Genomic DNA, 14,716 nt, shown 5'->3' with positions numbered 1-14,716 from the left:
CAGATGACACCTTGAGGGATGTTTTTCCTGACACCCTTTCTCTCCGGTGGGTGAGCAACTGGCCACTGCGAACCTGCTGTTAATTACTCAATACCGTTCCAGATGTTAGGTAAATGTCTGGAATGTTCTAAACCTATTGCTTATGTTTGTGTGTGCTTAAATCAAATAAACCTCAGTTTTAGATAGAGCACGCTTACTTGCATTACTCCTTGATCAGACAGAATCGCTGAGTTCCTATTGATTTATTCCTTACACTGCCTAAAGTAAAATAGCTAAGTTGCCCCTGTTGTGGGTTCTGAAAACCCGGGTAACGCCCCCTCCCATGCTTCTTATTCCAGTCTACTCCTTCCAGCACACCACTCCATTCTCAGACCCCAGCTCTTGTCCTCCCGCTGCATTTCAGTCAGGCAGTTTCCACCTCCTCCAGGCTGCCTGGGTGCCAGGCAGAGGGTCATTGAGAGCGTAGGAGAAACAAGTTCTGTTGTCATAGTTCCGGTGCCTGGCCCCACTCTAGCTAGAAGCAGCAGGGAGCAGCAATTGCAGGAAAAGTCCTGCTCAGCCCCTGCATCCCTGGGCTGGAGCATTCCCAGTGCAGACAGAAGCTTTGGAGAATTTAGCTGCCAAAGTCTAACAAGTATCTACAGATCATGTGTGAACGGAGTCTTTTCAAGGGCTTATAATTTGGCCAAATGTGGGTGGGTTTTCACACAGATGGCGCAAGGCCAAGCTCTGACACAAAGGCCACCCCCTGCCAAACGTCAAGTGTCTGCTCCAAAGCATGGGGGTGCTAGAGCTCCTCCAGGAATAATTTTTTTTAACTTGGGCAAAACAATATATTTTTCCCTAATCTGGTTTTTGGAAGTGGCTGAGCCATTTGTGCTGAAACATTCCAAAACCATTTGACACCCAGCCTGGAAAATGTCACCCTTAATGGTTAAAGGTTGGCAAAGGTATAAACAACTGAAAACAAGGTTTTATAATGGGATGTGTTGTGGGAAGTTAACGATAGGCAGCACTACCAGACCTCCCTTTAATACATTATGACCATTCCATAACAGATGTCTAAAGGGAAGCACTTAGTTCCATATTCAGGCCTGTAAATAGGTGGCTTGATTGTCAGAGGCACTAAGGCCCTGACATCTCCCAGAGAATGGCAGGGTTGGCCTGCAGAAGTCCAGTGCCTTTAAATCCAGCTCCGTGGTTGTGTCCGATTGCCTGGGTGTTTTAAGGTAGAACTGCTCTTTAGGCAGAGATGGCTGCTCGCTCCTTGTTCGCAGCTGGTAGCAGGAGGGGCTTCTCCAACTTGCTCACTGTTCTCTGAACACTCCCCTCCCTAGAACGTTTGTGTCTCTCCCAAGCTCCCTCCTTCTCCCAATCTCTCTCTTCCTTCTTCCCACAGGCCTGCCATTCTTTACTCTAACACCATGGGAGGTATGGGGGTGGGAGGAACCATGCAGGCAATCAGTAAATAAGCTAAGCCTCACCTTCAATCCCCAGAATTTGCTGAAAGCTGCTCTGGGAGCCAGCTACAATGGAATCAAAATGATACCTTCACATCTCAGGAATCATTCTGTCTCAGTGTACCTTAATCAGAGAGACAACGCCCCCCCCCCCACACCCCCTTTACCTGGACTCTGGTAGGTTCCAGACGGTGGTCCATAGTGTCAGCAGTCATGTTTTCGGGGAGCATCACTGCATCACTGGGAGGGATTATACAGGATGGTATGCACACTGCACCTGGGACAGAAGAGACACAGGATTGGAGACTCACCAATAGATCATTACATTTATGGGCTACACACTCTGTAGCACTTTCTTTGATAACAAGGGACTTATGTTATAGGGGGAAAGGGGTTTCACCAGTGCTAAGAACTAGGCACTACAGTGTGATAGAGGCAGACCCAGGAGAGACCTTCTATTTGCCAGTTCTGGGGATTGGGCTAGAATTCCCTTCCAAAATCCCAACCAATCATGGGAGAATCTTGGGGTTCACACAGCTATGCTGCCCACCCCAGAACTGAACTGAAAAGTCAGAGGACACAAAGTCAAATGTTCTGCAGAAGGAAGCACCTAGAAAGTGGTGAAGTGACTCTTGTGCACTGGTGACTCTATATTGTCTTGCAAGCTCGGCTGGCAGGACATGGGACAGACCCATAAAAATAGGACTGTCCTGTATATCTAGCAATGATCCTACTGTGGTTCCTACACTATCTTCAACAAGCCAAACCATGGTCCTAACAATGTTAGAGGCAAAATTTCCATTGACTTCAGTGGAATTGGGATTTAGCCCTAAGGGAATAAAATATATTGGTTATGCAAATGACTATATAACCTGTAACATTTGGACTTTCTGAAAAACATCCCCACAAATCAGACTTTGCAGTGCAGATCTTTGTTTGAAAATTCTGGAACGAGAGACCTGTCCATAGTTTATGTCTTCCAGCCTCCTGGGTACTGCAGGAAGGACAGCGGAGCACAGAACAGCACTGTGTTCTACACAATCAACGGGGTATTAAATGATGGAATGCAAGCTGGCCACAACTACTGACTTCTTGTCCTATGGCAGTACAATAAGGCCTGGCTCCTAAGAGCTGAAGGCTAAAAGATTGATTATCTTGAGGCTAAAAGGTTAATTAGAATGGAAAAAAATTATCTCAGCCTAATATAAATCACTAGCATGGAGGCAGCTACACAGGTAAAAAGGTACAAACACTACTCCTGGGGGAATTCTGCGCCACTGTGCAATGCAGAATTTGCACAGAATTAATGTTCTCTACAGAATTCCTCCCCCCCGCCCCCCAACAGAATTGGCTCTGCAGAGGGGCTGGCCGCCACTAGGGACCTCTGGACCTGGCAGAGCCCAACTCCCCAGCTTGCAAATAGAAGACACTGCCAGGGGGAGGAGGATGGAGCTGGAGAACCCCCAGCAGCTGCAGTTCCCTGCACACCCTGAAGGAAGAAGGCAGTGTGCAGGAAACTCCATACAAACCCAGGACGCAGCATCAGGCTGCTTCTTCCTCTGGATCCCCGGGCTCTGGAGGTGTAAAGGGTGCGGGTGTCTGGGAAAAGGGGGTGCCCCATGGCTGGTCTCTGGGGGGGAGGAGTGTGGGTGTCTGGCCTTCCCAGCTGGGCTCTGGTGGGGAGGGAGCGGAGAAACAGAAACTGGGTTCTCATAGGGGTTTCTTTAACTCTCTGTTCCTGGGGGGAAATTTTTGGGTTTTTTTTGTGTCTGTATTGTTACGGACATTGTTTCTGACAGGTATAATTGAAACTGGCATGGATTATATAGTGTTATTTTGACAAATAAAATATACAGAATTTTGCAGAATTTTAAAATGTTGTGTACAGAATTTTAAAAAGATTTTGGCACAGAATTCCTCCCGGAGGAAGACAGAAGATGAACTATCCTTTGAAGGCACTGAACTGTACATGGGACAATGCCACAGGGATCTTTACTGTGATGCTTTAGGGTTAATGAAGCAGCTTTCATTGTACGAATGTTATGACCAATGTGAATTTACATAATGCCACGGATAGAGGTGATTTACTCTTCCATATACCGGGGCATTCCAAACCAGGGGAGCTGGTCTGAGTGTTGTTTCTGAAGGCTGGAGGCAGTATTTGTTTATTGTGGTGGAGGAGGATATTAGTGTTATTAAGTTTATTTTGCTACGATTGCTTTGGGTCTCATTTGTATTGTTGTTATATCAACTAAAACCAACTATTATTATTGTGACAATAATGCCTAAAGGCCCCAGCTGAGGTCGGGGCCCCATCGTTCTGAGCATTGTACAAACACATCATAAGAAGGGCCAGAGAGCTTACAATCTAAACATACAAGACAGAGGAAGGGTGGGAGGAGAAACTGAGGCACAGAAAGGTGCAGTCATTTGCGTAAGGTCGCACAGCTAGTCAGCAGCAGAGATGGGACTAGAACCCAGGTATTCTGAGCATCAGTCTAATGTGTTTTCCACTAGATGGCGCTGCCTCTCTAACATGTTTTGATAAGTTCAGGCAATATTTTGGTGTGTTTGTACTGTTGGGGCTAGATCCACAGACTTAGGCTCAGCCTTGCAGTGCCTGCCGTTTAGGCCACCTGCCACCCGGCGGAATTCACTGCCCTGAGTTAGGTGCCCACGCTCCCTATGCAATGCATGGGGAGAGTTTGGCACCTAAGACACGGGTCTTCAAAAGCCAAGCTGAGCGGGGAGCCACGTAAGACAGCTATTAGGATGTGGTGAGGCGAGGGGTGCGGCCTAAGAACCGCTCTGCAGAGGGAGTTAGGGGATTATCTCTTGGCTGGAGGCAGGCACCTGTCTCCACTTCTGATTCAGAGCTGTGAACCTACTCCTGCAGGTATGCACCTAAGCCAGGCCAGCCCAGTCTCACAAAAAAACACTGGTGGTGGCAATTGCCTTATGTGCTATCGTGCAGTGGTTGGAGCACTCACCCAGGCTGTGGGAGAGCTGGGATCAAATCCCCGCCCTCTGCTGGATGTGGAGCAGGGACTTGAACCCAGGTCTGCACTTTCCATGTGAGTGCCCTACCACGGGGCTACAGCATATTCTGGCGTGGTCCTCCCTCTCTTCTGCGGGAGCTGTTCCACTTGGTAGGGAATACTTTCAGCAGTCATCGGGTCAGAGAGAGTGGGAACAACTCGGCAGCCCAGCAGTTCGGGCAGGCACCGTAGAGACTGAGTTCCAATCCCTGCTCCGATAACTATTTAAAACACTTCACACAAAGCGGTACAGCTTCAACCAAAGAGACTTACCCCAGCGTACCCTACACCCCAGTGGGTAGGGCACTCACCTGGGAGGTTCCAGGCAGACTGAGGATTTGAACGCAGGCAGCAGGGTCACAACTGCTGCCATGTTTTGTGGGGGGCTTGATTTGGCAGGTATGCTGAGAGGCTGCCTGTGAGCACATCAACAGGATTGGCCCCACAGGTGAAGCAGAGGGGGGAATGCCTACTTTGAAAATCCCACCGGGGCCCACCAGCTCAGGTGCATCACAATATAGATGACTGTGTGCATACTCACTGGCAGAAATGTAGGCACCTAGGGCACTTCCCTGGTGGAAACTTAGGTGTCTAAAGGGTTAGGTGGCAGCTAAGCAGGGTTTAGGAGGATCTAACTTTTGAATGTAGGAGCCTGCAGTGGCAGTTTGATGCCTAAATTTCTTTGTGGATCTAGCCCTTGATCTTTTTATTTCTTAAAATTTAATAAAGAACTTAAAAAAAGCAAATTACAGCTGTGCAAAATGTTCCGAATGGAGCCTGCAGCCATGGGAAAATGCCTGGGTTTCATCACCCGCCCCAAACTCATACCAGGCTTGTCAGAAGTTTTGCAAAACTTAATTGGCCTTTTTCACCAGCCTGGGCCCAGTTTTGATCAAACTTGGGTGATTTATGGTTTTGCACTGAAAACTATGTGGGTTTTGCATTAACACTCCATTTAGACACAAAGCCAAGTCCGATGTGGCAGCTATGATTGAGTGTTGCTTTAAAGCGGGAAGGATATAAACCCAAGTGGATTTAGACCAAAGAAACAGTTTGCATGGACCCGTGAAGAGTAAAATTGCCCAGTTTCACATGCCAGGTAACTCAGGTCATCCCTCTAGGAATTACCATCACCACCACAACCACCCACAGTAAAAACAACTGCAAAGGGTGTAAGAATACTGCAAATGGCTGTGGTTTGCCTTGCTGACATATTCCTTCGCCTCATGAAACTACACATCCTTAACCCAAAGCCAGCATTAGGATTAAAGCTCTACTGCTAACATGGCCAGATGTTATGTACATCCATAAACTGCCCAACTGGCTTAATGTGCAGACAGAAGGCTAAAAACAAAATGGAACTTTGTCAGAAATTTAAATGTTACTGGAGCAGCAAAGGAGTCAGCGTGACCTTTCACTTAGTCCTCTGAGACCACAGTAGACCCAGTTGACTCAACAAATAGCCTGTTCCAAGAGAAGCGGGTTTGGATCAGAAATCAACATCCTTTTTTGCCCTTACCGATGCCATAGCCTTCTTCACACTTGTACTCCACTAAATTCAGCTCTGGAGGTGGAGGACAATTGCCTTGCAGGTTCTCACACAATTTAAACTCCTCTGTCCACAAGCCCTCTTTAGTACAAAGGATAGGAACCTAGAAAAGCAAAGAGAGGAATCCACATTACTGCACTGTACAGCTAGTACAAGAGGCTCTGCAATGGCTTTTGTGTCTATTCCCCTTGTCCTAGCCACACGTAGTTATACCAGAAAGAATAACCTGCCTCCCACTGGAGCCCATTTAAATCATGTTATCCTTTTCCCCACTAACATCAATTTCACAAAATGAAGTTTAGGAGGACCCTTCTCCCACTGAAATCAAAGGCAAAATTCTCCATCGACTACAGTGAGAGCAGGATGCAGCCTTTTATAAGTTATGCCAAAATGGAGGAATCCAATCTATGATGGCCAGTACCAAATGCTTATGAAGCAAACTGTTCCACATTGCAATTTGATCCCATCACAGGAAATTCACCACATGTATTTCGATGAGACACTTGCAATAGTCCTTCTGCAAATTGCCCCAGCAGCAATTAACCTTTCATTTAAAAACAAGCAGAATTGTTGACAGTACAAATTATTTTCTTCCATGAGTATTACAAGAGTGCGTGACAGTCGCTGGGTGGGCTGGCCCTTTTGGGAGAGTGAGCTTAGCTCCACTTGGGACCCATTAGCTGCCTCCCAGGTGCTGGGTTTTATTGGTCCTCACAGTAACGCAGCCAGAGGTTATGGGCCTATTGCAGGAGTGGCTGGGTGAGATTGTGTGACCTGTGATGTGCAGGAGGTCAGTCTAGAGGATCACGATGGTCCCTTCGGTTCTTAAAGTCTACAAGACCCCAGGAAAACCATTGCATCACAAAGGCATTGACAACAGACCTGAGATTTCCTACAACTGGACGGGAGAGAAAGAAATCCCAGGCCAAGTGCTTACAATCTAACCCAAATATACCAAAATAAACAGATCTGCAGAGCAGCTGCCAATGCTACATCTGCATTCTGCTGTCACAAAGTTGGCTGGCCCTCCAAGGGGAGCTGGCCTCAGTGCCACCTGAGCCGAGTAATTCATCTCCCAGGGATGGCTTTGAGGCCAGGGATCAGGCGATAGCAGGTTACCTGGCCCACAGATAAAGGGTCAGTAAGCAGCTCAGTACTTCTGTTCCTTCATGAGCATTCGAGCGAGTAAATTTTCATTTGCAAGAACATGAGCAGGGAGCATTGCAAATACCAGTGCAAAGAAACATTCATGGGGCTCTGCCATGGAAATGCACTCACACCCATTCTGAAAGGCTCTCCATTAGTTGGATGCCAGATTCAAACAAACAATTCTGAATGTCCACAGACAACGTTGGCTCCTCTTGTTTATCGAGGGCTTGTCTACACAGCGAGTTAGCACATGGCAAGCTAGAGTGTGGATCTACAATGCACTAGCTTGCCGCACACTGACTCGCCGTGTGGACCCTGCTACAGTGCACAAAAAGTTCTATACAGTGCTCTGAAGTGTAGACCAACGTCTAGGTCACCCAATTAAGGGACACACCAGTGCCACATGAGTGAGGGAGACAGTATTTGGGCAACAACAACAGCTAAGAAATGCTCACCGTGACCAGTGTGCATATAAATACAGGAGAAAAATTCTTTGCAAAATTATTTGTTGAACAACTGTAAATGACAAACTAACCTTTAAAATAAATTACAATGGCTTTGCAGATATTTTGTGAACAGAAGACAGGCCTACATTTGTTAAATACCTGTTGGGTTGAATTATTTTATCCTGAATAATTCAAGCAGCTTGCAGGTCTTGTTGCCCAGGGCTGGGTAATGCATGGGGCTCAGTTTGGAACGGAACAAAATTAGGACACAAACTTGTCTCCCACTCTCCTACACCAGGAGCCAAGGTGCCCATTTTAGCATTCTTAACTCTCATCTGGCCCCTATGATTTGTGTGCATGCGTGCGCATGCGCACAACACTTCAACAAAATAAAGCAGCGTAGCAAGACGACTGAGGTGTGGATCCTATAGCTATTGTGCTAAACAGCTGGATAAGTCATGAAATATTGCTCACTTTCAGCTTTGCTGTTGGTTTGTATATTAGTTCATGTCCCCCTTTTACAGGAGATGGATTGGGTCAGTTGCAGAGCATTGTGGTAGATGCTGGTTTCTGATGCAGGCACCAGCATCTGTCCCAGGTAGGCCAGGAAATCCAGGCCAGTTTCTGCTCTAAATCCTAGGAGTTGTCTTGATGTCCATTCAAGCCAAACACAGAAATCCAAACTTCATTTCAGCAAAGCCCTTAAGCATGTGCTTAAAATTAAGCACATGCTTAAGTCCCCTTCAAACTTCAGTACTTTGCTGAATCAGGGCCTGTTTCAAGTTCTCCTTTACTTTGGCCCCAGTTGTTCACTAAACACACATACTTAACTTTAACACATGAGAGTTGCACACGGCTAAGTGTTCACATGATTAAGGCCCTCGTTTCTACTGAACTGACAGAGAAAAAGTCCTCTATTCACCTGCAAGACTCCAGTGTAAATGTCTCTGGCAGGCTCCCAAGGAAATCCCATCCTAGATGCTGACTGCAGCAAGTACACCATGGATTTGCAGTTCAGCAAATAAATTCAGAACCAGGGCACGGAATATCCTTTGCAATGCATCTCATTAGCTAGCCACGCTGCTTTCAGGCCAGCTCAAAGCCATACCCAAACAAAGTCGCCAGGGTGTCCTCCAGCAGGCTTGCTGTGCTCTTGTATTCCCCCTTAAAGAAGTCATTCTTACCCTTTTGCTCTGCGGGTTGCAGCGGAGCACACATTGGGTGTCCAGCTCAAAGCCACGGGTACAGTTGTACATCCCCTCAAAGACAGGAGGGGGCGGCTCGCACAGCACTGGGACGCAGCTGCCTTCCTCCCAGACTCCACTTTCCAGGCAGTGGATCTTCAGTAACTTTCTGGGGAACACACGCACAAGACAGTTACTGTACCACACACCCAAAGGGCAATCCCAAAGCCGCAAATGCTCACCTACGAAAGAGGGCGCTTTTAGTTCTGTGTCTTCAGCTTACGCCTTTTCCCCTGGACTAAAGGAAGTTCCCATTAAGCTCCTGGCTGGAACTGTGTTGAAGCCCACAACACCCGCTGATCAACTGCGGTGGGAGCAAGGAGAAGGGAAAGGGAGGGGAGTGGAGAAGAGAGCAACAATACCCCCTGCAAGCAAATCTGAGTGGATGTTTGGCAGCTTGTGTTATTAGGATTGCAAATAATAATCAATATTGAACAACACATAGTTCTGCAAATAGAGCTGCCTTCGTCTGAGCATAGTATCAGAGAAACGACATTAAGGCCTCCATTCAGCAAAGCACTGAAACCTCTGCTTGAGCCCCAGGGTTTAATCATGTGCTGAAAGTTAATCACATGCTTAGGTGATTTGCTGGACCAGGCTCTGACTCATTTAGGCCCCACTTCCACAACACACTTAATCACATGCTTAAATCCATCCCTGTTCAGCAAAACTCTTACCTTTCAGCATGTGCTGAACTCTCCTTGATTTCAGCATGAGTTTGCTGTGCTGCTTAATCAGGGCCTTAATTATCCAGGCCTTTCCCTATGTAGCACTGCTTCCTACAGCACATTTCCTAGTGCTTTGCCCAGTACAGGTTTAAATGTCCAAAGTCATGGTGCTTCCTTCACTTAAATTGGGAGATTACGTCAATCTAACAGATCTCACTATCAGGAAACTTTTCCCTCTCTAGCTGAAATTTTCCATTCCTCAGTTTCATCCCCTGGCCCCCTCCCAGCTATTTCCCCTTGTGCCACCCTAATAATTCTTCTCCATCCATGCTTCTCAAACCCTTCTGATACGTGCACTCCATCTCTGTGCCCTATCCCGTAGCCAAGCGATATATACTTGGCTCATTCAAATGTACCTCATCAGTAAATCCCTCTGGCCTCTTTATCATTTTTGTGGCTCTCCTCTGTACTCCGTCCAATTTGTAAATATCTTTCTGGTATAGGAATTGCCATACCAGAACTGACCCATATCTGCTTGTATTGCTAAAACAATATAACATTTAAATCCTTGCCAAAAAAATAATGAAAAAGAAAAATGTACAAAACAACAGTCCATTTACTCAAGTATTCCATTGCTGGCAACCATCTATATACCACATACTTCAGAGGAAGGCATAAAAACCCCACGATGCACTGGGACAACTGAGCAGTACTCATATAATGGGGGAGAAAAGTCTTTGTGACTCCAGCCACGAATGAGTTTACACCCCTTGATGCATTAGGACTGGTAGCTCTGGTGAGTTTTACCCTAGCTAATATAATTGCAGACAGGATCCTTATTAAATTCAGTGTTTACTTATTCCTGGCTGACCCTGCTCTAGAATCTTTTGACCGCTCGTAAGTCTCCCAGATTTTTTACTCCTTTGCTGTTGGACTTTTCTACAAGTTTAATGATGATTTTCATTGTCCAGGACTGATCCCTCACTTTTTCCCTTCTCCGCCCCTCACCTCCAGCAGACACAGTCCTAGGAGGCAGCAGCTAAAAGTTTCTAGGACACAACAGGTAGCCAGCCAGCCAGTTTTAATTTCCTTGCACATCTTTGAGTGTGATTATCAGATCTGAAAAGCAGGGGAGCCATTGTGTGCTGCAGAAATAGGGGCAGGAGACAAAAGGTTGAATCAGCACCTTACAATCCAGCTCAAATAAGGGGCAGCACATAGCTGCTTTCCATCAGTTATGGGGCAGGGACTGAATTGTGTCTCTGAGGCCTTGTCTACACTAGGAAGTTTTAGTGGCAAAACTCTTGCCACTGACATACCTATTTCAGCAGGGTGCATTCCTATTTGGCTGCCCTCACCAGCACAGTGTGTCCTCATGGCATCAGGTTGCACTGGCAAAAGGTGATGCTAGGTTTTATATCAGCAAAAGAGCTAGAGGAGAGTCAGTATGGCCATTCTGCATGCCTCTTGCATAATGCTTCATGTAGCATGACCTTACAGCTACAATTTAGCCCTGTGTTTCTACAATAGCATTTCAGCAGGCGGCAGTGTCTCGTGGGGGAGCTAAAAGTGGGTTAGACTATAAATAAATCCTGTGAGATAAGGCTATGAGGGGGCTTCGTAAACCGGGCCTCAATCATTCAGTAATGTCCTTTAAACAAGAAGCATCCCTTTGGGCTTGGACAGCGACGTGCAAACACTCACTACACAAACACCTGGGAATAACTGATTCAGCCACTGTATGTCACTGTTGCTCTTCAAAAATGCATCCAAGGGCCTTTCAGCAGAAGCAAGGTAACTCCATAAGGAGACAGCTGGCGGTCTTGTCAATATGGTGAGTTACTGCTCAGCAACCAAAGGTGTGACTCTGCAGTGCTGCAGAGTCACACGCTGGCTTACGGTGCAGTAATTTGCCACGTAGACAAGCCCTTAGTATCAAAAGGGCTGGGAGCCTGCGACATGTCTAAGGAATGTGGGATTTGCACAGGTGCCCTGTGTGGTGAGTGAGATCCTTACTCGTCACTCGCCTTTTCGCTTTGATGTGGTGCTGGAATTAACACACTGGGGCTTCCAGCTGCCTGCCAGTTTGCCCAAGCCACACAGGGGAAACTCACCCTTTGTCAGACGAAACCAGGAGAGGGAATGGAGCTGGTTGCAAACACTGCAGCTCTCTGCCCGCTGGATATGAACTCCATCCACCACAGATTACTAAAGCAGGGGCTTATCAGGAGCATGCCGACTTTCCTCATAAGCAGTGGAATATTCCAGAGATAGGAAAGAGTTTGGCACTGGATGCACCCCACCCCACCACACCCGCTGTCCAATGTGAAAAAGGCACATCCTGTGAATCCTAAACAATAACTCATATTTTCAGGGACCTGTCCAAGGCAAATTTCTCATTTCAGGCTACTTCCCAATAGGGTTGACCTTCCCTGACAGAAAGAAGGTGGCAGCTATCCCAGTGCTGATACTGCTGACACTGCTGACCCATGAACGCTAAGCAGCCTCTTTCCAGAGAGGTGCTGAGAGGGTGGGGGGAAAGACTTTTAAAACCTGTAGCCCTAAACTTCGCTGTGCAAGAAAAACACCTTGACTCCTTCTGATCTCAGAGAGTGACATTTACTTAGGATTAGCGGCGGAACTAAGAGCCCAATGAAAATAAAATCAAAAATCAAGTGTTTCAAGCAGATGTTTAATGGGCAGAAGGTGAAGGCCGCAGGGAAGATTTATGAGGCCTGCAGGAGCTGCGTTTGATGTGAAAGGCATGAATGTCGGTCTCTAAAGCTCCACGAACCATGCAGCGGGGAGCTTGGCTAGCGCTCAGATGTGTATTAGAGTGGCCAGGACTTGGAGCAGAGGATCCACTGCACCGAGGCCAAGAGGGACTGCTGTAAATCAGCCGAAAGCTCACATTATCTGCCAATGGCAGGAGATTTGAGGATTCCAAGTCTAGAAGGAGAGGGGGGGTTGCTTATTGGTAAACTAAAAGACAGAAAAGCTGGGTTACTGGATTTCTGCCTCTTTCCCCTTGTAATGGTAGAGGGACCAAAAAAAACCCCACAATCACCCAGCCCAAAGCTAATGGGGTGTAAATCTTTATTGGTGCTATTAGAGATGTAAATACATGGGAGTCTGTTTGTCAGCCTATATTTTCTTTCCCCTGCTTTATGGCAGGACATTTGTATTTTATCTGGGATGGTGAATCTATGGCTTAAGAGCTAAAGCCCATGCTCATACCCAGCTAATGTAAGATGGCCCTGTGCCCTGGTGTACTCGGATGGCTCCTGGACTAGTCTGTCCTTGTTTGCCCAATGTGGCCTTTCTGAAGTGCTTCCAGCCTCTATCCTGCTAACTTTGCATTTCATTTTCCCCACATCCACCTTTCTTCCCCTTTCATGGTCTACTTCAGTGCCCTGTAGTATTTGGACAACGCAGGGAGCTGGAGACATCAGATGTCCCACTTGAAGGGGTGCAGTTCATCTTTTCCTAGGCCATCTCAGGGCTGCGTTGAATTTAGTCAAGGGGTGAGATGCAAATCATTCTTTGGCCGGTGTCTCAAACGCTCACCCACTCATCTGCAGCTCAGCTGCTCTAGCATCTTATAGCTACCCTACTGGAGAGAGAGGGGACGGCTCCAGTGTCAGCCCCTGTGGCGGATGGAAGCAACAGAGACTGGAGACTGGCAGGGGCTGAAAGGAATGTAGGCTGAGGCTGTCTAAGGCACCTAGAGGATTTGGAAGTTTGGTTCCCATTAGTTTTATTCCCTTAGGAAGTTTTGCAAATCCCATCCCGAGTGAATACACCTTCCTTCACGCTGTCCTTGAAATCAGCCAGTGGAATGAATTCTTGTGCAGCAGAGGATTCACTGATCACAGAAATCACACAGGGTTCTGGCCCTTCCATTCCAAAACACACAGGCCATTTAAGTACCAACGTCATTGAGGGGCCTGGCTGGCCCACAGAAACCATTTTCAAGGGTGACCCAACCAAATTATGAGGATTCCCAAGCGGGCCTCATCCAGATGGGACATAATGAGACCCATCTCCCCCATCCAACCATCACAATCTCAGGAGATATTATCCCCCAGCCCGGCCCCTTCTGATTATTGCAGTCTTCAATTCAGTGCCCTCCAAGGAACCCCTTCTCCTCCCCTTCCCGCCTCTTCTGAAAAAGGCCTTCTCCACATGAAGGCCATTTCCTACAAATTTCCCCACTGTTACTAACGCTGGTATGGCTAAACCACTGTCAGCACAAGCGTGAGCACTAGCGATGGCTCCCACAGCCACTGCTGTTTGTAACCCCTTGTCCGTCAGACTCGTCAGAGGGCACTGTGGTGGAGGCCTGTCTATGCGAGAGCTCCCCATGTGGCTGACTGCTGGCCAGTGGCACCAGTGTTGCCAACAGCTGGAAATCGTTAGGTTTCCCCGAGTGCAGATGCAGACAAAAGCTCAAGATGCTTCTAACCTCCCCTCTCACAATCCTCAGTCACACCATTCCAGTGTCCCTTGCAACCAAATGGTAGCAATCGCTGCATAGACCTTTAACTGTACACTCACAATCTCCTAAGGGATTCCTTGTCATTAAACATCTCAAAAGAAGTGTCTGTCTACTTGGACCAACTCTTGAACAGCCTTTTCTATCAGACAAAGAATTTCCTTGTACATCCCGCCCCTCCACCAAGGGAATGGGAAAGGTCTTTAAGGTCATTGGGGCTCTCAACTCTTCCTTATTAGAGCAGAAACCTACAAAAGTTGGGAAGTTCAGAATGAGCATTGACAGCTCAGCCTAGATTCCCCATGTGCTGTATGTAGCAATCCAATCATTGTTACCTAATTGCATTCCACCTTTATGTAATCAGCCATGGCAGTGTTTGTTAGGGAATTAGAGGGCATCTAATCAGGAGATGAGGAGGCAGAATTTGTGTACATATTTCTAAACAAATCTTTGTGTAATTGCTTTCCCACTGGTAAAAATCAATTAAAACCAAACAAAGCAGAGGGAATTCTGGCCCAGCTGGAATGAAAGCCCCAGAATGTTCAATTTGAGGGAATGACTAGCAGTGACAATCAGGTGAATGGCACTGGGGCTGTGGGGGGGGGGAGAAGGAAGCAGCATCCCACACATCTGGCAATGTGCAAGGATATGGATAGCTTCTGAAGCC

The 14,716-nt window shown here is 47.1% G+C and overlaps 1 protein-coding gene across 1 annotated transcript in view; it reads right to left on the bottom strand.

The window, feature by feature from the left end:
* The window catches only part of PAPPA2 (pappalysin 2), a 175,689-nt gene that overhangs the window by 38,664 nt on the left and 122,309 nt on the right, over positions 1 to 14,716 (bottom strand). The window contains exons 18-20 of the mRNA XM_037907043.2: positions 8,827 to 8,995; positions 6,018 to 6,150; positions 1,628 to 1,737 (exon numbers count right to left, since the gene is read on the bottom strand). Coding sequence (XP_037762971.2) covers positions 1,628 to 1,737; positions 6,018 to 6,150; positions 8,827 to 8,995 — 412 coding nt within the window. The remainder of the gene's footprint in view (positions 1 to 1,627; positions 1,738 to 6,017; positions 6,151 to 8,826; positions 8,996 to 14,716) is intronic.

This window comes from Chelonia mydas, chromosome 8 (assembly GCF_015237465.2).
Source record: "Chelonia mydas isolate rCheMyd1 chromosome 8, rCheMyd1.pri.v2, whole genome shotgun sequence".
Lineage (NCBI taxonomy): Eukaryota > Metazoa > Chordata > Testudines > Cheloniidae > Chelonia > Chelonia mydas.
This window is presented reverse-complemented; position numbering and strand designations above follow the sequence as displayed.